At 39.9% G+C, this 27,892-nt stretch overlaps 1 protein-coding gene across 1 annotated transcript in view; it reads left to right on the top strand.

Annotated features, from left to right (window-relative positions):
- Positions 1-27,892, top strand: part of Magi2 (membrane associated guanylate kinase, WW and PDZ domain containing 2) — a 1,360,055-nt gene that overhangs the window by 1,034,794 nt on the left and 297,369 nt on the right. The window contains exons 13-14 of the mRNA XM_055612892.1: positions 3,634-3,755; positions 5,553-5,735. Coding sequence (XP_055468867.1) covers positions 3,634-3,755; positions 5,553-5,735 — 305 coding nt within the window. The remainder of the gene's footprint in view (positions 1-3,633; positions 3,756-5,552; positions 5,736-27,892) is intronic.

Raw genomic sequence — 27,892 nt, 5'->3', positions numbered from 1 at the left:
ATGTAAGAAAGGACAGAAGCATGACAACCTATCATTAAAGCATCATAATAAGGTTGGTGAAACCTTGAAATTCACTGCTGTGAAACTACCACTTAGGGTCCTATAATGCTGCATCACAGAAACCTCTTTAGCAAAGACTTGACTAGAGATGCCCAGAAGACTTCATCATAGGAGTTCTTAAGGATGTAATCCACGTCCTTCTAAATGTGGGTTTATCTTAAATATTCTAAAGGGAGTAGCTATTTTCTCTCCCGTTAAATAAGCAGTTTGAAAGCTCAAAGCTAATTTACAATGTAACGCTAGTAAACAAATAGGATCCTGTGTTATCTATTTTGTCTATTTATCTTACACGTAGATTCAAATAATTTTACCCTGATTTTCTTGTTGTTGTTTAAAAATTGTTCAAATCCTCTTGCTGAGGGACATAATAAAAGGGTCTGTTTGAACTGAAATAAACATCCATGGGAAGAATAATAATGCTGGTTAGAAATGCCTCTGTGTCGGGCTTGGGAAAGGGCTGTGTACATAGGAAAGGCGTTATAATGCCACGAATGGTATCACCATTAATATTAATTGTAATAGCAACTATTCCAGAAACATAAGACAGCACTATACAGTCATAGGGTTCTTCCCAACTGTCTGCTCTTATCACTACAACAGCCCCATGAAATAAACATTAATGTCCCCATTGTATAGATGACGGTTGTATTTAATCAGCTTGCAATTTTATAATAAATGTCTGGGACTTACAGGAGAAGGGTTTATTTTTCCTGAATTTTAGGATCTTCCTTCTGCGACCAACTGTACTGTGGTGACATAACAGATCACAGTGAGAGAAGTAGAGAAGACCAGTTCTCCTCATAGCCAGGAACTAAGAGAAAGACACCAGTGTTCCACAGGTCCTTGTGTGGATACACCCCTAATGATCTGGGACCTCTCATTCCCTACCTCTTGAAGGTTTCTACCACTCTCTAATAGCACAAATCTGAGGACCACCCAAGCTTTTGATACATGCACCTTCAGGGCATTGGAGGTTCTATCAGCAGGAGAGATACAGATGATTAAAGAAAGATGACTAAAGTGGTCCCAAGATGCCACTTTAAACATGGAAGATTTGATCAAGCATCACACTATGGAAATATTGAAATGTCACTAGAAAAAAAAACAACTACTTTGAATGGGTTTTGCCTATTAGACTTGCCCCAATTTGTATCAAAAGCGAAGGATGCCTGTTGTGAAAACAGCCAAAGATAAAGCTGCAAGACCATGTCAAGAAGACTTGAAAGACTTTGCTCAGAAAATGACCTGAGGATGGCAAGGACCCCACAGTTCCTGGTGCACAGAGACTTCATCTAAGTTTCCAGAGCAAAGAGGTTTGTGATGCTCCCTTGCTGCGGGCCACCATGCACTACAGTGGAGCTGGCTCCTCCATGCACAGAGCGTTACTTCCAGAAGATTTTTCCCCCAACAGTTATTTTGAAGCCCAAAGAGTTGAGAACAAGAATTATTATTAAGAACGTTACTATAACCACACCTTTTACTTTAAAGAGAATGAGGCAGTGGTAGCAAGATTCTAGTGCTTGTAAAGGTCTTCCACAAAGACGTTCATGGTGGCCGAGATGGAGGTGATTAAAATGTTGACAGGGGTAGTTAAGGTGGTAGGAACAATAGTAATAATATGTACTAGAAATTTTTAAACACGTCAATACTTAAAAATGAGACGCTAATACTGGCTGCTCCATGTAAGCCTCACAACTACTTGAGTAGACAATGTGGTGCCCATTTTGGAGAGTAGATTACCAAGACTCAGGTTTAACAAGTTGCCAAAGGTTATTTGGCTACCCAGAAGCTAGAATTTGAACAGAGTTCTGGTTGACACTGAGACCCTGTGGCAGAAGGCATCTGCTGTGCCTCCCACACACACAAAAAAAATTCATTAGATGTTCTGCAGTCATCATTCTTTCCAACTACCCTTCTCCCCCACCAGCTGTCTGATTTATACTTTTTAAAATAGTAAGACCTCCCCTATCAGTGGACTTGGGGAGGGGCATGCGTGAAGAAAGGGAAGGGAGGGTGGGACCAGGAGGGGAGGAGAGAGGGGCTCATGGGGGGATACAAAGTGAATAAAGTGTAATTAATAAAATAAAATAAGATTTTAAAAAAGTAGTGAGGTTTTATTTTATCTCCTCTCTTTTTAAAAAGTAGTTTTAAAAAGTATAAAGGATGGAGCTTGTGTGTGTGTCTATATGTGTGTATCTGTGTGTGTCTCTGTATGAGAGAGAAAGAGAGAAACAGAGAGAGAGAGCACGAACAGGCATGTTAACTATATGTACTTGCCAATTTGAAATCACATATTGGAAAGAGAAAGCATGTGGATAAGAAATCTACTGTAGAAATAGATATGATGATTAACTTCTAGAATTTCACCATGCTTGGCATGTGGTCTCTCTAGAACAAGTCACTCATCCTGTCTGTGGACCTATCTCATCACCTTTAAATGAGAACACTCTAAGTCATCTATGGCACAACTTGAGTATGGTACAGTACAATATATATCATATAGTATATTTGAGTGTGATAGAGTAGCATGAAGTTAGCTGTCAGCTCCTCTTCTAACCTCTCTCCTCTTCATACTTTCAGGGAATCCATGAAACAAAGGCCACTCCACACTCAGCCCTCTCCTGGGGCATCTGTGTCTGGAGTGGCCACCACCAGTAGGCAGGGCTGTTTCCAGCTCTCTGAACCTTAAACTACCTGTTATATAGGAAGACATACTTTCCCGTTGCAGTAAGTCCCGGGCTCGGCTGGGCTACATCTGCTTCCAGTCCCTCCATGTCTGTCTGCTAGTTTTCCATCTCAGTGTAGAGGGGATTTTCAGCAGGAAAAGTCCTGCATAGGCATCTGTCAGTGCTATGAGAATTTTCCTCCTGAGTTCTGGCTTTTCGATGCAGGTCTGACTGTTAAGAGGATGAACTGTGGGTCAGTGAGATGGCTCGTCAGGCAAGGGCGCTGTAACAGAGCTTATAACCTGAGCATGATCCTCAAAGCCCTTCTATTGGAAGGAGAGAACCATGCCCACACCTGCAAGTTGTTCCCTAGTACCACATGCACATGTGCACTCATCCTCTACACACACACACACACACACACGTGCACACTCACACGTTTTTATTTTATTTTATTTTTACTATCAGTTTCTGCTGCGCTGTCAGGGAACTCAACCTCTCATTTATCCTATTGCCACTGAAGCTTTACAAAGCTTAGATAACACATATTTTTTCGGAACTCTTTTCTGTTTGGTTCATCTGTTGGTCATTTATTTTAATGCATCAAACTCACAGCACACATTGAACACAGTAGGCAAGAAAGCATGCATCGTCTGGTTCCTTTGGCTACCTCATGCATATGGTAAATATAACAGCATTTAACAGAGTCACCGAGTGCTCTGAACTATCGCAGAACTGTGTGTTGTGCACAGGCCAGCCCCTCGGAAGCCTGATGCATGCTGGGTAAAGACATTTGACTGCAATCAGACAAGGTGTCTTTAATCACCTGCTCTCCATAGGGCCACGCACATGTTCTCCTAAATGACTTTGTCCCACTTCTATCCTAATTTGAAATTTTCTTTTTTAGCCACATAAACAGAAGAACGCAGTTTGAAAACCCTGTCCTGGAAGCAAAAAGGAAGCTACAACAGCATAACATGCCCCACCCAGAACTTGGAACAAAGCCCTTGCAGGCCCCAGGTTTCCGAGGTACGGTATCGGGCAGCGTGCAGGGTTGCAAGGGAAACACTGTCCAAAGGACTGTTTTCTCTTCCAGATAGATGTGCTTGTGGGGGGGGGGGGGGGGGGGGCTGATAAAAACTAGTTTGACTTCTCTAGAGCCTTCTGGTAGCTTTAGCTGGGTGTTCACATTATTTTTAAACTAATACATTTAGCCACCACAAACTACGATAAGGCTAAGGCTAGCAGATGATACCTTATAGGAATTTTACGTGTTGCCGGGAGGGACACGGATAGTAGGACTATTAACTGGAGAGAGTCTCCGGAAATCAAACATGAGGATAAGGCTTGTTTTCCTTTGTGACAGTCGGCAGCTCATCAGTGGCATTACCTAGTCCCAAATCCATCTTCCCCCTTACTGCCCCCGAGAGGTCCCGCAGTGTGAATGACTTGTCTTACCTTCTGCCTGACCACACACACACACACACACACACACACACACACACACACTAGGCTTTGCTGTCCAGAGCCTCCACTTGTGGTAGTGAGGTTCACATCACATACAAACAGCACTCTGAATGTAAACGACTCATGTGGAGCTGAGCTCCACCCGTAAGCACTGCTGTGGTGAACACCACAGAGAAGATTGTGTGTGGGTTCTATAAATTACATTTAAAAGAAGATTTTAATAAGAATATATGTGATAGGTAAATGGACAGATAAATTAAAACACAATCATGACTCGTTGATAGTTTACCTATCCTATGAAACCAAAAATGTAACAATAAGAGAATCATGCAAAATATGTGGCTGAGTTACTACTTATACTTTGGCTACTTATGTGTATCAAAAAGTATATGAAATGCTTAGTATGGTGGTATATTCCTGTAATCCTAGCACATGGGAGGCTGAGGCAGGAGGATCAAGAGTCCTGCCAACAAAGTAATTAGAATAAAATACTTAAAAGCCTCATGATCTACCAACTGAGCTAGCCAGGCAAAACCAAAATGTTTATCACAGGTGGAACTTAAACAACTCATTCTTCTTCCTAGTCTGACTATAATTTTTAAAGCATTTAGAGTGCTTAGGACTGTAGTTAGAACTCCCAGTTTGAAAACCTTCATCACATCACAGAAAGTGGGCAAACCCGTTGTGCGGGCTCAAGTACTACCGGGATGATTTGGGCATTGATTTGAGTATGTCAACATATTGCAAAATGTCTCGCCTTTACTTTCACAACCCTATCAAGAAACGTTGGCTTGCCGTTTGCTCGCATGTTAGACTACACCAAACACTCTCTAGCCAGCAGAGATGTATCCGATTGTATTTATAACATCTCACAGCACATGAGTGTAAACAGAAGTTAACTCTGTCCTGCAATTTCAACCTTTAGATATACGCCGCAGTGCACGGCTTCTCTGTTGGTGTAACCTGTACGTGTGTAATGTCCTTAAACCCGTCTATTTGATTTTGTACCCCATGCAATCACATGCTGCTGTTCCTGGGGAACTCTCATAACTACCGAGTTAAAGAATCAGACATGATTTGAGGGCTTTCTTGGCAGTTGAGACAGCCCCTTTAAAGCTCAGGAGGTCTGACTTTAAAAGAGCAAACACTAACACATTGTTCTCCAGCCGTACAGCCTGTCCTGGTTCCCTGGATGCTTGGGACAGCGCAGTACTTATAGGATGCCCTGAGGGCCACCTGCTCGCATCTCCATATCAGTCTCCCACATCCACCCAGGGATAAATGCTCGGTGGCCGGCTGTGCCCTGATAATCTGTCTTAAAAATGCCTTTTCCTTTCTAACTTGTATTGGCCAATGTAGAAAAGCCGCTCTTCACCCGGGATGCATCCCAGTTGAAGGGAACGTTCCTCAGCACCACCCTCAAAAAGAGCAACATGGGCTTTGGATTTACCATCATTGGTGGAGACGAGCCGGATGAGTTTCTACAGGTGAAAAGTGTGATCCCAGATGGACCTGCTGCACAGGATGGGAAAATGGAGACAGGTAAGCTCTCCGAAGCTGGGGAATTGGCATTGCAACAACTCTTTGTCTATAAGCAAAATGTGGAGATTCCTTTCTGGTTTTAAGTCCAAAGTCAAATGTCACTTGGATTAGAAAAATGACAAATCATACTTTTTCTACTTTAGATTTTTGAGCTGAAATCATTTATTAACAACATGGAGAATCAATCTCTTTCTCATGTCACAGACTGCCCCCTCTGTTCACTGGTTCTGACAGACCCTTGAAACTATATCTTTTGAGTTATCTCAAACTCCTTCTTAGAGATGAGATCAGCATCTTATTCCTTGCTACTTACATTCAACCACTGATATTTTCAAGCCTGTATCAGTCTATCAATATTCGTATGCTAAATTGTTTGAGTTAGGTATTTAAATGCGCATATATATCTCAGAGAAAAATTTTAAATGACATTACTTTTTATATGTCCCTAAACAACATCATAATATATGTTTTTATTATGTTAATTCTCATATACAATTATCTGGGTGTCTATCTAAATTGTTACCAAAATTGATTTCACGTGGAAATACAGACCTATATTGTTAAGGACAGAAAAATACAAAATCTAAAAAGTCTCAGAGTAGATTTAAAAAAGTAATGAAATAGGTCTGACCAAGCAGTCTAATTTGTGGTTCTCGTACCTGACCCATAATTTACAAATATTACGCATATTTGTAACTACATATATTTACAAATATTATGCCTTTGGAAGGAAAATTAAAAATGATATTTGGTCATCTGTTTATAAGATGCTGATTCAAGAATTTTAGTGGTATTATTGTTAAAGTCCTTTAGATAGTATTAAAGGTATTTTAATTATACCGCAAAGAATTACAGTCTATCACCATTTTTTGTTTTTTTCACGCGAATTCAGTTTGTGGTATCAACATTGTAAGTGAATCTTGTGAGGTGCACAAGTCAGAGAACTGTGCTAGACAAGAAGATCTGTCCCTGCTATGATTGTAGGTTTATGACCTGAATTATCTCCGTGAGTTCAGAAGGTACTTGTATATGGAGAGAAAACATAAAATTGAAAGTCATTTGAAATTGCTTATTTTTAAGGTTGCCAAAGCTTTATAACTATTGGTTTCTTTACACTTGTCATTGTTCAAGATTTCTGTGTGAGTGTATTTTTCAGTGCCACTCATTATCAGAGAATAATGTACATAATGACACTGGATCTACTGAATGATCTCACACATGCCCACCAAGTTCAAAATATAAATGGGGGGGGGGGCTAGAGGGTCAACCATGCTGCAGTGGACAGACACATATCCAAGGGCACATGGACAGCACAAATGGACTTGGTGGTTTTTGGTTTTGTATTTAAAGATGTAAAGGGAAGTGGAGTGTATCTGGGAGGAATTGGCAGAGCAGAGTGATGTGAGAGGATATTCTTTTAAAAAGTCTTTGAAGTTCAGAACACAATTGTGTTTGAAAACACAATAATTTAGAAAGCCAATGTGTACATAATGCTCTACGAGAGTTAATGTCCAAAACTACTGTTTATCCAGAAAGACTTTGTAAGGTGTCTACACCTTCATGCTGCCCTCCAAAACAAAACAAAACATAAACACTAAATAACGCAATTAAAAACACTCATATACTCTGCAGTTAGAACATGAGGGAGCTGTGGAATTCATATTGTCTTAGCAGAGAAAAGATCCCCAGGGCTTTTGAACTTGTGCAAAATATTTGATAGATCCATTTTTTTTTTCCAAAATAAAGGACCTAATTACTTTCCTATGATCTAACCCAGAATTTACAGTTCACAATTAGAAAAACCTTCTCACGGAAAGTAGAAAACGGAATACGAATGTTTGCACAGCAAGTCATTTTCTTCTCATCCTTGATTCTCTAATTTGCTACACCCACAGAGGCGAAGGAAGACTCATTCCACTGAAAAGCCAAAGCTTTATTTAGAATTTAGCACATTTTGACCATTTAAGAAAACCACACATCAGGTCCTAATAGATAGGAAAGAACCAAAGCCTGCTCGGTGTCTCCTACTTACTCTGCTCTTTGTGCATTTAACAAGCACTTCTCTAGTCCCTTCCTTCCACTCATTGCAATAACTGCAAAGCTTAAGACAGGGTTACAAAGGTAGGAATGAGTGGGACTCATTCCCAAGGAGTTTACACCAAATGGGGCTTTAGACACACTGATGAGCTACTAGAATGCAATGTGATGGGGCTATAATACCCCTTGTGTTGGCACAAAATCACGAGAGTGGGGAAGTAAACAAGATTTTTTTTTAAATTTTATTCTTCTCTTTATATTGCATCCTAACTTCAGTTAACAACAACAACAAAAATTTTACAGAGGACTATGTTGCATAATTTTATTGAGCCTTCAGAAGGAGAGTAATTTTCTCTATTGGATAAGAATTTAATAAAACAAAATATAATGCTTTCTAAACATTCAGAAATGTATTTACATCTAATTACAAGGTAATTTTAACACATATGTAAATGTATTTCTGCAACACTGAACAAGTTACAATAGAAAGAATTGCTCTTCAGTTCAGCAAGTATTTAGTGAAGGTCTGTGCATTCCAAACATTCTGCTAATTAATAAGGAAGAAAAAGTGGAAATACAAATGTGTCTATCCCCACAGAAATTTCAGTCTAAACTGAAATAATGAGTGATCTGTTGATGGATGTATACATCAGTGCAATAATAAAAATACATACCTAAGTAATGAAATGATACAGAGGAAAAAGGTGTTGATTCTGGGAGGAGAAATTCTCCCAGTACTCTGAAAAATCCTCACAGACAGATGATGGTAAAAGATGAATAGATGTTTGCTAACTGGGCAAGTAAGGAAGGCTGTTGGAAGACAGGCATATACAAAAGTATTGGGGAACACTGAAAAAGGTTTGCAAGCCATCAGTGTGTGTTAGTGTTTCCTCTTGGGTATACGTTTTTGGTGAAATATAGCGTCAAATGACAGTCACAAATGGAAAAAACTAATGACTTACAGTACAGACCAAAGAACTATACAAAATCATATATCCAAAAGTTCTAAAAAGATCGTAAACATGCGTATATCTTTACCTCAACTTTTTGGAATAAATTTTAGGCCTATTAAGAACATAGCCTTGCCCTATATCTGACACTGTTCATACTTGTATATCTATAGATCTAACATACTCCTGGGTAAAGAGCAGATGCTTGGCACAGCCAAATGTAATGAGAACAGTGAACGTCATAAAGCCAGAACAGTTGCTTGACAAAGATCCAGCAAAACTGAGCCAAGTGATGTAATTGCTGTCATGTGGTCTCCCAATTTTTGGCCTTGATCTCCTCCACATGTTGCACGCTTGTGTGACTTTTATTATTTGCACAACTTGGGGGTATTGGATTGATGCGAAATTTCTTATGAATCATTGACACTGTCTCCCTGGAGTACTGCTTCTGAGTTTCCCCAGGAAAGTCCTGAGCATACTACCCCTCGCACTTTTAGGGAGATCTCCTTATCTAGCCTGTAAGGTCTTCCTTATGCCCTGGAGATTGTGACTCAAGTAAAGATGCCAGAGACCTCCTTATGAGGCTCTCACTGCAAGACACTCTTGGCACATCTGCTCCTGTACTTACTCAGGAACAAGATAATCAGAACACAGTAAACTTAAGACAGTAAACAAGTGCAGTGGGCTAGTGAGGAGAGCAGCAGATCAAATTAAAATCCTCTTCCTACTGCTGACAGACAAAGAATGGCATAGATAAATGATAAAAGAATAAAGCACTAAGACCTTCCTATTCCTAGAAAAGTTAGTGCATGCAGGGCCACTGTGCTGTCGTATGACGAAGGAACAAAGAATACCAAAATTAGACATATTCATAAATTCTACAAATATATAAAATATTGTGTTATGGCAGAAATTGAATAATAACTGCAGTAGCTTTGGCTTGAATATTTTTCTTGGGCCTAAGGACAAATAGCACTCTGACCATTAAAAGTTGATAATACACTGCTTGGGAAATGACATCCTGTCCCGGATGACTTGGAGATTTTCTTTCTGTCCAATGCCCTTGAAACTGCAAGATTCCTGAAAGTTGGGTTATAGGGTTGATGAAGAAAAATGTCAGTAAAAGATAATTCTGTTCTGTCATGGTTTATCAATGATGACTAAACTTAAGACCAGAGAAAATTAAAACACATGCCTGAGGCCAGGCACAGTGATGCCTGTCTATTATCTCAGAACTAGGGGGAGCGGCAGAGGCAGGTGGATCTCTATGAGTCCAGGACAGCCAAGGCTACACAGAAAAACAAAACAAAACAAACGAAAAACAACAAACAAAACACAGCCCAGGGATGAAAATTATATGATCTGTTTTGCAACAGATACACATCTATTCCTGGTGACTGAGTTCTGTAGAAATAAAGAAGTACTCTGACTGCCAGGCAGTCAGGTGCAAAACTTTCCCCCTCCACACTCCCATTCAAGACTCACGCCTCCCTGGCCTCTTGCACCGAACCTGCTTCAGGCCCTGTCCTCACCCGGGGCTGGACCTGAGCAGATGCGAGTTTTGGTTTGGTGTGTTCTGAGGAACTGAACCCAGGGCTTTGCATGTCTGCAGCAGCAGGTCTAAGTACTTGGAGGGATGCATGCATGGATGGATGGACAGATTTAGGATGGACGACCTTGTAAATGGAGAAGTAACATTTAAATGGGCTGTATTTGCATTCCTATTTTGAAATAGAGCCTCATCAATAACATTGAATAAGGTAACACTACAAAAGCAAAATTAAAACCAGTTTTCATCTTCTTTATAACATTCCATAAGCAAGTACATAGAGATCAAATTATTCTATTTTTTTAAAATTAACTTTATATATTAAATAAACTTTAAAAATAAATGCTATGGAAATTAGAGTGAAATTACTGATGTTTAAAATGAGTGGCCTCATTTTATATCTAAGTAAGTGTGGAAATATTTTAATCAACATATTTAGCTTTTGGTTACCTCTTGTTTAAACATACCAGGAGGTTCTGAAAACAATTGTATGAAAAGATTACCTAGGGTCCTGCACCAGAGCAAAAGGGATGAGCAGGGAAATCTTACTTATTTGGCAGTGACATTTGGCAAGGAGTAGTGGACAGGCAAAACAAACAAACAAACAAACAAACAAACAAAAACTGAGAGTAGTGTTCTGATAGCTGCTTTTTGACAACTGCATCAGTTCCTAAAGGTTCCATAATATTCCAGAAGGTTTCTGAAAAGATATTCCAGTCATGCCCAGGAACCATCTAATTCTGACTACTACTAAGTATTCTACACAGTTTGGAAACCGAGTACCACAGACCCTGTTGATATCCTTTCAAGTATTTTAGTATCTGTGCTGCCTTAAGTGAGTGTTCTTTAAAGTATCCTAAAAACCAAACTTGATAGAGCATACATAGCTCATAGAAGCCACAGAGTCTGAAAAGCATTTATCTACTATCTACTGTTGAAAGTTTTTCTCATTGCCTGATATTTTGTCCTTTTACACCATTTGCCAATTTATTAATAATATGGCTAATAAGTTTCCTGGAGGATAGGCATGCTAGCAACCCTTAGTCACTGACATTACAGTAGAGAGTTGTACTAGCTATTACCTTAGTGTCTGTGTTTACCCAACTAATGTTGCCACCCTTTGGCAAGCTTTGTGTGTGTGTCTATGTGTGTCTCTGTGTGTGTGTCCCTCTGTGTGTGTGGGGGGGTGTACCCAGATGTTTTGTAAAGGACAAGAGCAGGCAGAGTCCTAGACTTCACTGGTAAGCCAGCTTAGCCAAAGAATAATATTCAGTTCAATAAGAGACCCTGTCCCAATTCAAAAGTTGCATAGCAATAGAGCAAAACACACAAAGTCTAGCCATGACCTCCTCATGGGTATGCCCTGGTAAATGCACTTGCTGAAAACTCATTTGCATCACACACACGCACACACACACACACACACACACACACACACACACACACACACACACAAACCACCTCCCCACAAAGCCACTCTAGAGGTCCGTTTCTTGGAAGAAGCATGTTTTACCTGTCCTCCCCATGTCGACTAGCGCTGCAGTGGATGCAGTTTTCTACGCCTTTCTTATGTGCAGGCCACTGTTTTTCACAGTCTTATTGTCCTCATTTGTGGGCTCTGTGTGTCATTTCTTTAAGGGCACAGTTCCAGTTGTCGCTATTTAAAAGTGACCTTTGTTTAAAAATAAAAAAGGTGGCCCTAGCTTTTTTGGTTTATTTTCAGGTCTTCTATTCTGTTCTGTTTTTCCCAATCCGAGGCTGTCTTCATCAGCACAGCTCTGTAGTGTAACTTGGGATACTGAGATACATCCAGCTGTGTTCTCTCTCCTGAAACTTGCTTTGTTTTTGTTTGTTTGTTTGTTTTTTGTTTCTGTGGTCCTTTGCAGTTCCACATGAATTCTTGAGTTGTCATTTCTACTTCTGTCAAGCATAATATCAGAATTCTGATGAATAAATTAACTTTAGTACCATAGCAGTTTTCACAAAATTGATTCTGCCAAGTCCAGAACATGGACAGTCTATTGTCTATTGTCTTCTTTGATTTCCTTCTTCAGTGGCTTGAGGTTTTCATTATGGAGGTCTTTCAGGGTTACTGATTGTATTCATGGGTACATTATTGGTTTGTTTTGATTTTGAGCTATTTGACGAGATATTTTCCTAATCTATTTAGTTGTGAGTTTGTTGTTAGTATACATGAAAGTTATTTGAAAGTTATTTGGGGTCCTGGGTTTGAATATGACTTTGAAGACTGAATTTTCTATAAGGTTTTAAGGCAGGAACAGAATATGAAATTATAGCTTGATTTCTGTGTGTGTGTGTGTGTGTTTGCGTGTGTGTGCATGTGTATGTGTGTGTATGTAAGTATATGTGTGTGTATAGTATACATATAAACACTGCCTGTTGAGTCTGTTAGTGTTGTTCACGTGTATATGTGTTTAGGAATAGCACCTTGGGATTCAGTAACTCATCAGGGTCTCATTTCTTGAGAAGAATGATATTCTCTCTCTCTCTCTCTCACTTTCTCTCTCTTTCATCTTAAGTGTCTGTAGCTCTTTATCAGGGTACCGGACAATTGTGAGATTTCTCCCATTCGTGTTGTTATGTACAATGATGTTACTATTCTTTGGGTCTTGTTTAGACTTAACCATGTTGTTGAGATTTCATGGTGTCACTGTCTTATATTACTCTCTCTCTTGAAAAGACGCATTGGTTCTCTGGCTCTTACAGTCTTTCGACCCCTTCTTCTGTTATAGTTCCTCAGTCTCATGTTGAGCCATATGAGGTTATGTTGTAGGCACATCGACTGGAGTTTGACAGCTCACGGTTATTTTGACCATTGTGAATTTCTGTGGCCTCCAATCTGCTGCAGAAAAAAAAAAAAAAGATCTCTTTGACGGGTGAAATCTATGCTCTTCTGTGGATGTAATGCTAATTTTTTATGACAAAGTTATTAATTATACCAATCTAAGAAAGTGGCAGTAGCAAGTTCTCCTCTAGGGTCCGTGACCTCACCAGCCACAAGCAGTTGATTGGATTTCCAGTTCTAGGGTTTCATGGTATGAATTATCTCCTATTAAGGGAGCATAAAGTGCAATTAGGTAGCTGATGGTTACCCACAAGACATAAATTACACTGATGTGCCCTTGTAGGATATCTTGCCATGCTCTTCATTATTGTGCTTGGTATGTTTTACCACTGAGCAGGACTATTTATTTTCTCCCTTGGCAGCTTGCATAGCACGTTCAGATACTATGAGAGTTAGATTTCAGGTAGGAGGCTTTCAGATGAGTTCAAGCTCAATTTTCCTAAGTCCCATGTTTGAAGCATGTGCTATCTTCAGCTATACAGTCTTACCTTCAAGTTCTGAGAGGCAATCAAAAGCTATGGCCAACCTATATTATTTGGGGAGTATCTTGGACTCCCCTGACCAGAAACTTAAAACAAAGTTGCCCATACCTAGCACTGAGGTTTTTGTTAGCCCATGGTTCTCAGGAGAAACAAATATTCAGACTCAGTCTATGTTAGGTTATTTTCTTCTTTTTTAAATTAATTTATTTTTATTAATTACAGTTTTTACTTTGTATCCCAACTATAGCCCCCTCCCTTATCTCCTCCTAATCCCACCCTCCCTTCCTCTTCTTCTCCTATGTCTCTCCCCCAGTCCACTGATAGGGGAGGTCCTCTTCCCCTTCTATCTGACCCTAACCTATCAGGTCTCATCAGGACTGGCTGCACTGTCTTCCTCTGTGGCCTGGTAAGGCTACTCCCCCCTCTTGGGGAGGTGATCAGAGAGCCAGCCTCTGTTCCCATTACTAGGGTTATTTTCTTAATTAATGAAATGTTTTGCTGCTAGTGTTGGGTCTAAAGAAAAATCTAGTTGCCCAATATTGAAGGGCAGTGCATGTATCCAGAAATGAGTTCAACCTAGACTATAGGAGAATTTCTGGTGGTTAGATAAAAATATTCCTTGCAAACTTGTAAAGCCAGTTCCCATCTACCATAAGGACTCATTTTTATCTCTGGCAGAAGGGACATATGACTGCCTGTGGTGCCTATCAGCATATGAAAGCCTATGCTGGCCTCCAGGGTCTCTCAGTATCACAAGTATGTGTGACACATTTCAAAGTTCCTAATATTATCCTAGCCTTTCTCACACCCTCCTCTACCCTAAACTCCCTCCAGCTCACAGACTTCCCTAACCCCCATAATCATCTTTCTTATAACCTGGCTAGTCTTACTGTACTGTACTATACTCTATCTGTCTTTCTGTCTGTCTATTTCTATTTATCAAGCAATCAATGATCTGTCTGTCTGTCTGCCTATCTATATCTATCTATCATCTATCTCTGGCTATGTTCTTACTCTCTTTCACCCCTGCTTACTCTCTCTTATTCTCTTATACTCTCTCTAGCTTTGCTCTGTTCTCTGTCTCTTGGTACCTCACTGTCTCTACTAGTCTTTCCCACTCTCCTACTTCCCTAGCTGTGGCTATGTCCAGTCTGTTGGCCACGTTCACTCTACTTCTTTCCCTCTCTGCTGTGGACTCTTCCAGACACCTCTTAATGTTTTCTCTCTTGTTTCTACAATAAAAACCTTAACCATATCATGGAGTGATTATTTCAGCAGTTTTAGTACACTCCCTCACATACAGCTGGAGAGATGGCTCAGCTGTTAAGAGCATGGACTGTTCTTTCAGAAGTTGCCAGTACCCAGATTGGCTCACAAACACCTGTGACTCCACAGTATCCTACACCTCTTGTCTCCGTGGACACCCATATTCACATGTGCTTACTCCCTACATACACACACAAACATACACATAATTAAAATTTAAATGACTCTTTAATGATACATTATTAAAATATCATGTGATGTAATATCTTTTTTTCAGTTTTAGACACTGTTAGTCTCAATAAACAGCTGAAAATGATATTGAATTATCAGCCTGCTGACCAATAACAGCATCTCCAGAGGAGAAGAAATAAGCTGTGCTTGTTTAGCCTGTTGATATATTTATTCTTGATTCTCTCCAAATGCACTAAACTTTAAAAACCCTCCTTCGTTTTATCCTAATATGCCAACTGAAGTGATGTTCTTCAGATCAATAACAAAGCACTTTACACTTAGGCAAGAGCCACACTGAATGCTTTCTGTCCACTATGTTCCTTTGATAATAAAAAATAAGTGATATAGATGTCACAATCAACAATACCTTTGATTTCAGCTGCAAACTGAATCATTTGAGAGGCCATTTTAATAAATGGTCCACCAATTCTCTAATCGTGCTATGCTTCCTCAATAAATCAATCCAAGTTTTAAAAAGAGTCCTTGTCATCCAAATACTATTGTGGCATCTACTCTTTGGTTTATTTCTATCTTTTCCTTTTCACCTTGTACTGTTCCTTTATGCCCTTTTTATTTAAAAGCTGGATAAAGCTTACTTCAAAGAAGACAGTATACACCATATCCTGGTTCTCACATACTGGCACCAGGAATGTTATTGCCATTTCAGTACAGATATAGCCAACTTATATATGTTTTTCTCATGATAACATGTTCATTAGAAAATTCCTCCAGTGGTTAAGATTTGACGACCATGATAATTTTACCTATTAAATTCATGAAAATTGATGTACTGAAATGTACTCTTCTCGCTATTAATTTTAAATTATTCTGCACAAAACCTCTCTCTTAATTTGTTATTGGTGTTCTCTTGCCCCCTACCAGCAGCTAAAAGAGGAAGTAGGTAGGGCAGCCATTAGCCCAAGAGCATAGCTCAGGATGGTGCCAGGCATTATACCCCAGGTATATAATGCCACAGTAGCCTTTCTGAGAATTTCTGAAAAATTAGCATTTTTCAAACTCTGAAAACTTATGTTTTAAACTTCATAAAACATAGCCTGGAGATTTTAGAGTTAACACTAACTTTTCATATTTACTTCTTGGAGGGTATGGTCGGCTGTGGTATATTAGCGAAAGGTGTTCAACTTAAGATAGACAGCTTGAAGTGGTCACGCTATCCTAATGAACTTAACTATTTTTTTCCCGTTTAGTTTATTTTGCTCTGGCATTCAGAGTCACCAATTCTTTGTAAATAAACTAAAATGACACAAATTGGAGCAAGACTGCTAAATATGTCTTTACAGACAATGTCAATTTCATTCACGTCTTGCTACCCTCTCCTAGACTGGTGGAGTTGAGTCTTTCATTCACTGGGAGGTTATCTGCTCTTTATAGAGGGAGCTTATTTTCGCCCCTCCCCACAGCTGAACGGGAAGCTCTCACTTCATCTCCACCCTCCTCATAATGATAAGAGCCCAAGGCATGAAAAAAAAAAAGTCTCATGTGACTTAATTAAATATTCAGAGGTTAGTTCACCAAGCAAGTTTGTTAGCTGAACAAATGAAACAGTCTTTGCAAAACTGATGTTTCTAAGCTAGACAGCGGAAGCGGAAGCTTTACTCTAGCAATTACACATTAGTGTTTGTGGACCCTTTAAAATACTGCTTAAGTTTTTCTTATTGAAGTTCACCCAAACATCTCAGCAGATGAGCCGTTAATTTAAAGCATCTGGAAAAGATGTGGGATATAAAAATGGAAGTCATACTAGCGAACTGTCTTTCAAAAAGTTGAACAAAGTTGATGTTCTGGGGTTGGGTGATTTGTGACACAATCTGTGAATATTCTATATTCAGCCTTTGAACCCTGGCAGAGAACCAGTTCTACATTGAGCATTTCAACAGGTGCTTGCTTCTTCAAATGGTTTAGATTTAAGGATGGTATTGACAAGTTTACAACCATGGTAGAAAACTTGATAAAATTTATTCTCCTGGCTGGATAATCGCGAAATAGGTATGTGTCCCCTCTTTTATGCACGTATCGCTGGCAATTTTGCTGGCTGCCAATTATTTAAACCATAGGATTCTAGCCTCCATCTCCAGACATAATTTGGAAAGTCAGACCCTCATATTCATTTGCTTATGTTCCCTCACTTCTGATATGAAAACCCACTGCAAATACAAAAGGAGTCATCTTCGGCCAAAACAAATAAAAAAGTCAAGGGAAGAGTAGAAAATGCATGAGGAAGGGTAACTATCTAAGAGAGATAATGTTCCCTGCATTAACTACCTGAATAGGGTGTTGGCATATACCTTTACAGACAGGCACATGGGCCTCACCGAATGGCTTAAGTCTAAAAAGCAGGCCCAATATACATTGCCATGGTATGATCTGGGTAAGTAAGAAGTGAGAAGAGCCATGTCTTTTTTGTTTGTTTGTTTTTCAGCTAAGTCTTGAGTCTTAGTTCATAATCCTAAATCTCTTAGCATTCTCAATGAGAAGACATTGCTGAAGTCAATAGGAGATAAATTACCATGTCGACCTTTGTTTATAAAAGTAATTCTGCCGGTTTCTCCAAGCTGCCAGTGAAATTAGAGATAAAGTACGCTGCAATCTGCAAGTACCCAATGTGTTGCAGCTGCAGCAAGATGATCCCTGCATCCAGTGTAATTAATGTGCCTCTCACATGCTCTGGCTGAGGAGTCACATGAAGTGACAGGAGCATACACGGCAGATCTCAAGTGCCGTTGCATCATTTGCCACTTTGTTAGACAATCCAACTCTGTGAAAGTGGGCTTTGCATTAGTGTGAAGAACTAGCGCCAGAGAGGAAGGAATTCCACCATGTGTCTGAGTCACTGCCAAAGCAGGACATCCCTGCCAGGGACCCAGATGAATGGCCTCACTCTTCCTCTACCTCATCACCTGTGGGGTCCTTCCTCCTTCCCAAGTCTGTCCTTTCTGCTTCCTCATGGGACTAAAGAAGAAAAAGCATACTGGCAACGTTTCCTCCTGTGTCCTCACGACAGAATGAAAATACCCGGCATTAAAAAAATTTTTTTTTTATTGTCACATCTCCAAATAAAATGTGAGATATTCAATTTTTAAGTAGTCTGTTAAACAAACTGTGTAACAGGTTCAGCCTTTTTCAGAGGAGTTGATCATGGGCTCGTATAACATTGTGAAGACAGGTTATTGGGATTTAAAGGCTCTGAAGCATCAAAGCAGTGAGAGAGAGTGTGTGTGTGGTTATATTTGTGTCTCTGTGTGTGTCTGTGTTTGTGTGGATGTATTGAAACTGAGAACATCAACAGCTTGAACACAAGCATCCACCCTTGTGTCTGTGAAACTCCTGGGAGACAAGATGCCAAGATGTTTTGGTCACTGACAGTTGCCTAAGGTAACTTCTCTGATGACAAGTGTAATGTAAGAATTTACAGAATAGAATGTCAAGTACAAGCTAGCAGATACAGGTTGTTTTCAGTGAATTTCATCCAGACCTTAAGTCTCTGAAAAAAAATTTTTTTTCTGGTTTGGTTTAGTTTCTTGTTGTTAACAAAATGCAAAGGTCATTTTGTCTTTAAAAATAAAAAATTAATAACTACCTGCCATTTCCTAGAGAAAAGGTGACATTTTTCTATGAAAAGGAGACATTTCACCCAGAGGCAAACAGAGCAGTTCCTAGGACTCCTGACAGCGAGTTTACACAGAGCAGAACAAGGTACAGCGCTGCTGGCAGACATAGCATTTCCTTGCCTGTTTAAATGCTAAAGAATACAAAATGGGTTTTCCGGGGCGATTCTCTTTGTCTCTTATTGATGTCAGCAGCAGCATTATTAATTAATGGTATGAAAGAATGTGTGCCTTGCTGAGACAAACAGAGGTTATACACAGGCAATCCTATGCCCTGAGTCAGAAGCCCAGGGTTGCAACTATCCCCTCCCCCCCTCTGGCTAATTTTGTTCTGCTTCATAATCCTGCCTCCAGTACCTTGGTACACAAGGATTGCTACCCTCTGGTAACCATTCAAAATAGGCAAATCCATACCCCATCTGCTAATTCAGCAAGCCTCCTAATGAGTAAGGTGTTGTGTGGTACTCTTCATAGACTTGGCTCTGTGACCCACAGATCTTCCATGGGGTCAGGACGCCAAATAGGCCCCTCTCTACTCCCACCCTCATCTCTACAAGGTAGAGAGAGGGGAAAAGAATCTTCAAGATAGTTTTCCTTGTGTGGGATGCAGCATTTGTACTGGTTGGATAATTGCAATCCAAGTGGAAGGGGGAGGATTTCCTATCTCTCATCTCCATTCCAGCGACTCATTAAAGTTGCTATTCCTTGCAAGGAGATATAAGTACCTGATTTCCAAATTGGGGAACTGCTCAGACAGGGGACTTGACTTTTTATGTCAGTCAGCTTGGGAAAGAAGCAGAGGATAGAGAGATGGTGGAAGAAAAGGCATGGCAGGGGAGCTGCCGCTGCCCAGGGTTTAGCATGACAAGGCTCTGTGGAGTTTCTATAGCTGAAGTGACCACGGGGAACAGTGCCTGACTTGTACCAGCTGTCTTCCACATACCACTTGAGAGCTGCCTGCTGGGCAAGGAAAACCCAGCCACAACAGGCTGGGCAGTGCCCCAACATGGCAGGAACTGACGGAGAGGAAAGAGGTCAAGTGAGCCAAATAGCACGGTCACCCAAGGATGAATACACAGATCCATCCTCACAGAGAGCTGGCTACTGAGTACCTGTCGCTTCTTTGTTGTTGTTTTTTGTTTGTTTGTTTGTTTGTTTTGTTTGAGACAGGGTTTCTCTGTGTAGTCTTGGCTGTCTTGGACTCGATTCGTAGACCAAGCTAGCCTCAAACTCACAGTGATCCACCTGCTTCCACCTCCCTGGGTGCTGGGATTAAAAATGTGTACCACCACAACAGCTTACCTGTCACTGCTATGCCCAGTCACCATTCACCAGACACATAGCCATAACCAACATAGAAAAATAATAATTGCAGCCTGCTAAATAAAAGTATTCCTCTAGCCCCCAAGTTTAGTTTATACTTGAAGAACTAGACCTTGCTGAGGGAGGCAGAAGAGAGAGAGTGACTCGGTTCTAGCCTATGAAGAAAAAGGAGGAAAAGGTGACTTAACTCAGTTTCATAAAAGGAGAAGACAGGAATGTTTCACAGAGCGTGATTTCAGTAGTGGTTTAGAGAGAGATTAAGAACTTGTTAGTCACCCAAGAATATTGTGTGTGGAAGGGAGTACAAATATCAGGAGGCATGCACGGAGGAACATTTACTCAAAGTTAGCATGTGCACAGGTTAGTGTCACCCTGTGAGATGAAAACGGGGTGGTCCCTGCAAAGTTCCAAATCTGAGGAAACGTGAGAACTCATAAGCAGTCTGTTAAGCCTTGGGCTGTGTGGCAGCAGAGATGGAAGGTGGGAATCACTGAAGTGAAAAATGAACTGTGCTGAGGGAACATACCAAGAAGTATAAAAGTTAGGGAGCCACATGACCAAATGTGCAGTAATTAAAGTGCTATTAATCACAGTGGTCGAAAAAATAACTAAGGGATGAGTACAAAATTTGGAGAGAGAGAGAGAAACATGAAAATAAAAGAGAAGTCAAGGTGCATGCAGAGAGATTTCCATTTTCTCCTTTACACACAACCATAGGGTTCACTTTAGGGAGCATATCAAGGGTCAGCCGTGCCTTGCAGTTCGCCAAGAAAAGCAGAGTTGACCACAGAAAGCAGAGCGAGGTCCCAACACTCCATGCTTGGCTTCCTTAGCTGCCACATGACTAAAACTGAGGCACATACATGTTGGAAGCCTTCAGCTCTAGCAGCCATCCATTGAGAAAGAAGAAATGAAAAGACTGGTGTCCAGAGCATAGAATCAGTGACTCTCCTCCCTTTTCTAAGCAGATAAAAGACGGAAAAGAGTCAAGTATATTTGCTTGTTTGGGTTTCTGCTTGATCAGCTAGGTAGAATGTAGTATCTTTAATACTGAAGGTGGCAGAGACATTAGACTAACACAGCCAAAGTATGGTTTAACTCCATCATGTTGAGAAGGAGGTTATGCTGAATAGCGTGTGAGCAAGGCTTGCATAGGGCTTATGTTTGAAAGGTTCAGCATCTATTAAACTGTCTCTCATCAAAGGAGAATTGGTTCTTAGGACCACAGTTACAGCCTCTTTTATACATGTTTTATGATTCCCTTTTTTGTTCATTTTCAAAAAGAAATGATAGGAATAGGATTCATTCATATATTGCCCGAGAAGTGATGCAGTTGATAATTTGGCGGCATGAGACCAGAATAAGAATATACATCAAAGCCGCTTAAATGCAGAGTGCTTCAGACCCAGGATCCCTGTCAAGGGAAGGAGAGTTTCATTTCCATCAGTTCTGGGTGTTTCTAAATCTGAGAACAACCACATTGAGCAGTAGTGAGTTCTGCACACACCAAGTTTGGTTCACTGTTAGGAATAGCTCAGCTGCAGAACTACCCTAGAATGGAATAAGCTGCCTAACTCACAGCAGTATTTGTTCACTGAAAGCTTTAAATGTATATGTGTCAAACCCTTAGGATGCAGTCTCCGATTTAAACCTCACAAGGACCCTGATGTGACTAAGTATACTTGCTTTGGGGAAAAAAAAAAGCCTGAAGTTTTAGAAAAATTAAGAAACTAGTTTGTGGTCAGGCCGAGAGTCTTTTGTTGACCACTATGCTGCCTGCAATATAGGAGAATAGTAACCTCTCCAGAACATGAGGTTTAACTGGATGGCATCATGGCCTCCCAGACATTTCTTCTGGGATTGGAATTTGACCATTTGACTTAGAATGCCCCACCTCTGAAATGTGATAGAAAAGTATTCCTCCTTTTGCTGTCTCCTGCTTTCCCTTGAGGTTCCAAGTGTGTGTATCCATGTGTGTTGAGTATTTGTTTGTGTGTGTGTGTGTGTGTGTGTGTTGTGTCTGTGTGTGTCTCTGAGTGAGCAGAAGAGAGAGAAGAGCATGCATGTGTGCGCACACACATGCATGTAATACTTCCTCTGTGTAACAGACTCTGTGCTGTTAGTGAAATAAGACGTTAGACTACTCCCTCTTTACTAATATTCCTTTGCCCTTACAGACAAAAAAAGTGCACACATGTTTTATACTAGTTTTTGTGATCTTTTTCCCTGCTATGTGCCCCAGCTTTTTTATGTATCCAACCTTCATCGATTTCATGGAGAACTAAGAAAATATATCTGGAAGCCATTTTACATTTACTTAGTAATTACGCATTTATTAATTGTAGTGCTAAGGATCAAGCCTCGAGCTTCATGCTTAACAGGCAAGCACACTCTACCCCTGAACTACAGACTCAACCCATTTCTGTGAGGGCCTATCTTTTACTGTTGCAAAATAATAACTAAAACAGTTTTCTAAGTATTACAGAACACAGAGACTATAAAGTACTTTAATATCATTTACATAATCAAATTATCCAAACAGAGAACTCAAGAATTATAAGAGGGTTTCGCATGATCATTGAGATTAAAACAAAACTGTGTTCTACCAAAAGAAGCCTACAGTCATATAAAACATAGTTGTATCACGATGCTAAACTGTAATGGTACAAGAATCCAGGGCAGCATTTTGAGCTTTCTAAAGCCAAACCTCTGCTCCAGATAAGAACTTGTAGAACTCTCCCTTGTTTGAATATAGCAAATGAAGGAATGAAGTGTTACCTGGGAAATGGTCTCAAGAGGGTTAATGTTTTCTTAAGGCAATATAGAGTATAAAACATCTTTGAGGATTTATAGTAATCAAAATACATTCCATCTTTTACTTAAAGGGGAAATGTGAATACCTTTACTTACATGGGCAAGTTATTGGAGTAAGGAATGAAGTCTTTGGGTTTTATTGGAAAAATTCTAGAAAGAGGTTAGTTAAAGTTCAATACTGAAATATTGAAATATGTATTATTCAGCTCATATTTGGGACTGCAGTGTTCATCTGATACTCTCACCTCATGTGACCTCTAGAGTCAGAGCAGAGAACAAACAGGAAAGGGACTAAAAATATTTCTAAAACTGCAAGGTGCTTCTTAGAAGTTATTACTGATTTTGGTTTTAACATGCCACTTCTCCCATTTTAACTCAGTATGCCAATGTGCACTTTTATCTTTTTCCTTCTGGGTGTTGTCAGTTAAATCTACTTAGATTGTGGAATCATCAGGTGAAATCCAACGGCTAATTCTATGTTTACTACAGCAACAGCCCACTGTTGATATTTAGCCATTCATATTCTCCCGTTGTGGCTTACCGGAGTTAAAATTCTTGTTACAGACAGTGAGAAAAAATCTAAAGGGGGCAAATGACTTTTATTCAACAATTTGGGGTGTTCTTTTCTCTGAGAGGATAATAGCTTAGGCACTAACCCACAGAGCAGAAACTTGGCCTTGAATACATGTAAAAGGAAAAAAAAATCAATATGCAACAGTTGTTTTTTCCAACACTGTTCAACTCTAAAAGGGCTGACAGTTTTTAGGGAGGAAAAAGATGCATTATACTACTTGAGGGGGGGAGGGGACAAAACAAAACAAGTAATTTCTATGTGGAGCTTTTACAAGTGTCTTGCATCTATTTAAAGAAAGTTAAATCAGCACTCCTTGGAGAACCTAGGGGAAACAGGAGTAGGAAACTAATTAGGCAGTTTACACCCAAAGAAAAGAACACTTGGAGCTGACTGTGGTGGCTCGTGCCTGTAATCCCAACACTTGGGAGGCTTAAGGGCCACATTAAGAGCATGGCCAGTCTGGCATTGTAGAACGCTCTAGACCAGCCTGGGCTGTGGAATGAGAGCAGTCCCTAAAAAACAAAAAGCAAACAACAACAAACAAAAGGAATGGGCAAGGCTCCATGATTCAAGGCTTATCCTTGGATCAGTCCCCATGATCGACCGACCGATTACCTGTTGCCCTACACACGTGTAAAATCATAGGGAGTTAGCAGCACCTTTTTTCTCTGGAATTACAAATTAAAGTCTGCACACACTCTCAACAAAATGGCACCAGATTTTCTTCATCTTCGCTGAATCCTGCCTGGTTTACCAGCAGCTTTGTTGTAGTTTTTCCTACAGTTTAATTTGCCTTAATTGACAGAATTAAGAAGATTCCAGAAGAGTCCTTTGATGACTAAAAGCAGGAGATTCTTTTAGCAGCCCTATTTATGGTACGTAAATACTTACAAAGTTCTTTCATGGCCAGCTAAGTAGAGTGTCTTTGTTGAAAGGATTAGGGCCACCCGACATTCCTTTAGAAATTGGCATCAAAGGGTCTGGAGAGATGGCTTAGTGGCTAAGAGTACTTACTGCTTTTGCTGAGGACCTGAGTCTGTTCACTTCCTGGACCCATGTGACAGTTCACAAGCATCCATAAATCCACTTCTAGAGGATTAATTCTCACTGAGAATTAATTCTACACTGAGAATTAATACACCTAGTGGGAATTCATACATGTAGGCAAAACAATCCCATATATAAAAATAAATATATCTATTTCTAAAAGAAAAAAATCAGCTAAAGGGGGTGAGGTAGTCCAGAGAGATGGTTCAGAGGTTAACAGTGCTTGCTGCTCTTGCAAAGGACCTAAATTCTAATCTCAGAACCCACTTTGGGCAGCTGACCATAGATAGCTACAAGGGGGTTTGTCATCTTATTCTGGTTTCTGCAGTCCCCAGAACTCATGCCCCCTCCCACACATGCACACACACAATTAAAAAATAAAGTAAACTTAGGAAAAAAATAAATCAAGTTAATGCCCTCAGAATGTTTAAATGCTGTTTTCTGTAAATCCATCAATATAAGAAGCAAGGGCAGTGTGTTTGAGCACTAGTGTGTACCACAAATGACCAGTTGTCAATTTCCTGCATCCAGTTGCACTGCTCGACTAACATTTGCTAGAAACGGTAGAAATACATAAGTCTTTATTCATTGTTTGCAATGCACTTTGAAGGATGTGAAGAGCATGTGTGTCTAAAATGACTGCCATTGAATGTAATAGCTGTAAAGACAAAAGGACGCTTGAGGAACAATACAGCGGGGTACATAGATCATTCTTTGTCACACATGGCACAGACATCTGAGATGCTAGAGGACATCCTGGGACATACTTGTGGAAGCACCCCTTCCTGAAGGCTCCTAGTATGCCAAAGTGTTTTCTCAGACTGAACAAAGAAATAGCAAAGTCTTCTGTCCCACAATTTAAAGGAAGATCGATTTTTGAGTGAGCCAAAGAAAAAGCATAGGCAATTTTTGAAACAAATCAAGATCAACTTCAAGAAGAAAGAATGAAAAAGGCAGGAAGACAAAGATGACCTCAAGTTCTTTCAGTAAATGGTAGGAGAACTGTGAACTAATTCTAAAAGGACCCATGGAAATAAATGAAAATAAGGACAGAAGTGAGTTTGAAACAACAGAAAATGCTCAAATTCTAAAGGCTTAACTTCTTAACCTCTTAAAACATAATATTTAATTCTTATTTGAATAGTTTGAAATCTTGCTAGTAGTCTGAGAGTGAAATGGCCTTTAAAATGAGCTTCTGTCGCAATGAATGTCATTTCTCCAAAAGGCCTATCATTACTGGAGTGTGTATGGGAGCAAGGAGCTGTGTGATTCAGTTGAGCTCAGGGGACTAGTGATAACACACATGATCTGCACTGAAACCCGCCAAGTTAGAAACTAGTAAGAAAGTGATTCTATTGACATCCTCTACCAGATTCTATTGACAGTGGTGATTTTGAGAAACAAAAAGCATTGAAGAGCATAAAACTCCATCATCAATACTTATTTCTGGGAACGTGGCAAATGTGAGCTCTGGCAAAGATAGAACAATTACCATGATTTACTTTGGACATGATTTACTTTGTACCCTCCAGCCTGTAGACACCAGAGCCTGGGTGATATCCCTCAGGACCATGGTAACCTGCTGAATTCTATAAGTTGTATGAAGGTAAATGCAAAATGGTTTAATTCCAAAATGTGATGGTAACTAGAACAGTGGGAAGCAGAGAGCGGTGAGTTTTTGCTTATAAGCTTTCTGCCTAACAATAAAATGGTAATTTCAATTACCAGGATTATCTCAGGACTTGCCAAGCTCTACACTCAGATAAATGTCCACTTGTGGATAACAACATACAAATGTTCATCTGCCCAGTTTAGCATGGCCAAATGATCAAATTAGATAAAGTCCATTGATGATAAAGAGGTCATGCTAACAATTAACCCTGGAGACCAGTGTCTTATCTTCCAATAGAAGCAGCCAGATCAGGTGAACACGGCCAAATACAACCAAAGCACAAATACCAACAAAGACACACTTAACTTATTTTAGAATTTCTTTTTCTTAAGATTTTTTTATTTACACATATTAGCACTCTGTTTTCATATATGCCTGAATGACAGAAGAGGGCATCAGATCCCATTATAAACGGCTGTAAGCCACCATGTGGATTGCTGGGCAATGAACTCAGGACCTTTGGATGAGCAGCCAGTGCTATTATCCACTGAGCCATCTCTCCATCCCCTAATTTTATTATTTCTAATTAATACATGCATTCCACCAACTACATAGGACAAAGAATAACAACATAAGATGTTTAATTATCCTGGAGTGAAACTTGGGATGCAACACATTTAGTAGTGTTCATTGAGCAAAGAATAATGGCTAAAATTATTCAGCTAAAATAACCAAGTGAAAAATTCCCCATTTTAAGTCAGACAGAAGCCATTAAGCTCTGTGCACTCTTTCCCTCTTTTAATACTAAAACGCTGTTACAACAGAGTCCATCTGAAACTTTAAAGTTTATGGAGCATTACTGCCAAGGACTAGCTTGTGGGAAATTTGTAGTATAACTGAACTCGACCTTCATCTTTATCCTTCTTTTTCTTTCCCTCTTTCTTTACTAAACAATATTATTTATTCTTTGAAATTTTCATACATTGATACAATGTGTCTGGAGAGCATATTTGAAGTTCTAGATGGTTATATACTCTTGATCCATGATTGGCCCTCTTCTATCAAGGAAGATCATCTTTGACCAAGCACATAGGTGCACGAGGTAGACACAGCTTTGGGAGGGACACACATGGAGTAGTGAAAAGGGAGCTTCCACTAGAGCCAGACAGATCAGTGAAATCAAGCCTGCCCATCAACAGAGTAATGGGCAGAAGGGCCAGATCATCTCCACTTCAACATCTCAGTCATATAGTAACTCCTAAGCAAGTTCTCGTGTGAGCTGTGCTCTTCTGCCCATCCTGTCTTGACTCATTCCCATCATTCCCAAAGAAAACCATATGACAAATTACAGCCACTATTTTCAGAGCATCTCTCATCCTGGATGCTGAGCTCTAAGCCACTAAAAAGAAAAAAGTTATTTTTATAAAGAACAGATTTGCCACATCAGTTATCTAATTTTTCCCTCAACATAACAACACTCCTACGAGGAGCTGTATGGTATCATTATCTTTAAGCACAGAGGTACTGAAAAAAAGCAGTTAATGGCATAGAGTACATACTCTGTATACATTATATCTATTAACATGTTAAAAATACATGTTATCATGCACGATTTTCATGGTAATAATATCCATTCTGAGATGGCCATGTGCATGTCTAGCATATAAGAAGAAAGGCCAATTTGGCTTGGCTCCACCATCTTTATTCCAACTAAACAAGATCTGATAAACACACCTTCCTTCCTTCCTTCCTTCCTTCCTTCCTTCCTTCCTTCCTTCCT

The sequence above is a fragment of the Psammomys obesus genome, unplaced genomic scaffold (assembly GCF_907164565.1).
Source record: "Psammomys obesus unplaced genomic scaffold, mPsaObe1.curated_primary_1811, whole genome shotgun sequence".
Taxonomy (NCBI): Eukaryota; Metazoa; Chordata; class Mammalia; order Rodentia; family Muridae; genus Psammomys; species Psammomys obesus.
This window is presented reverse-complemented; position numbering and strand designations above follow the sequence as displayed.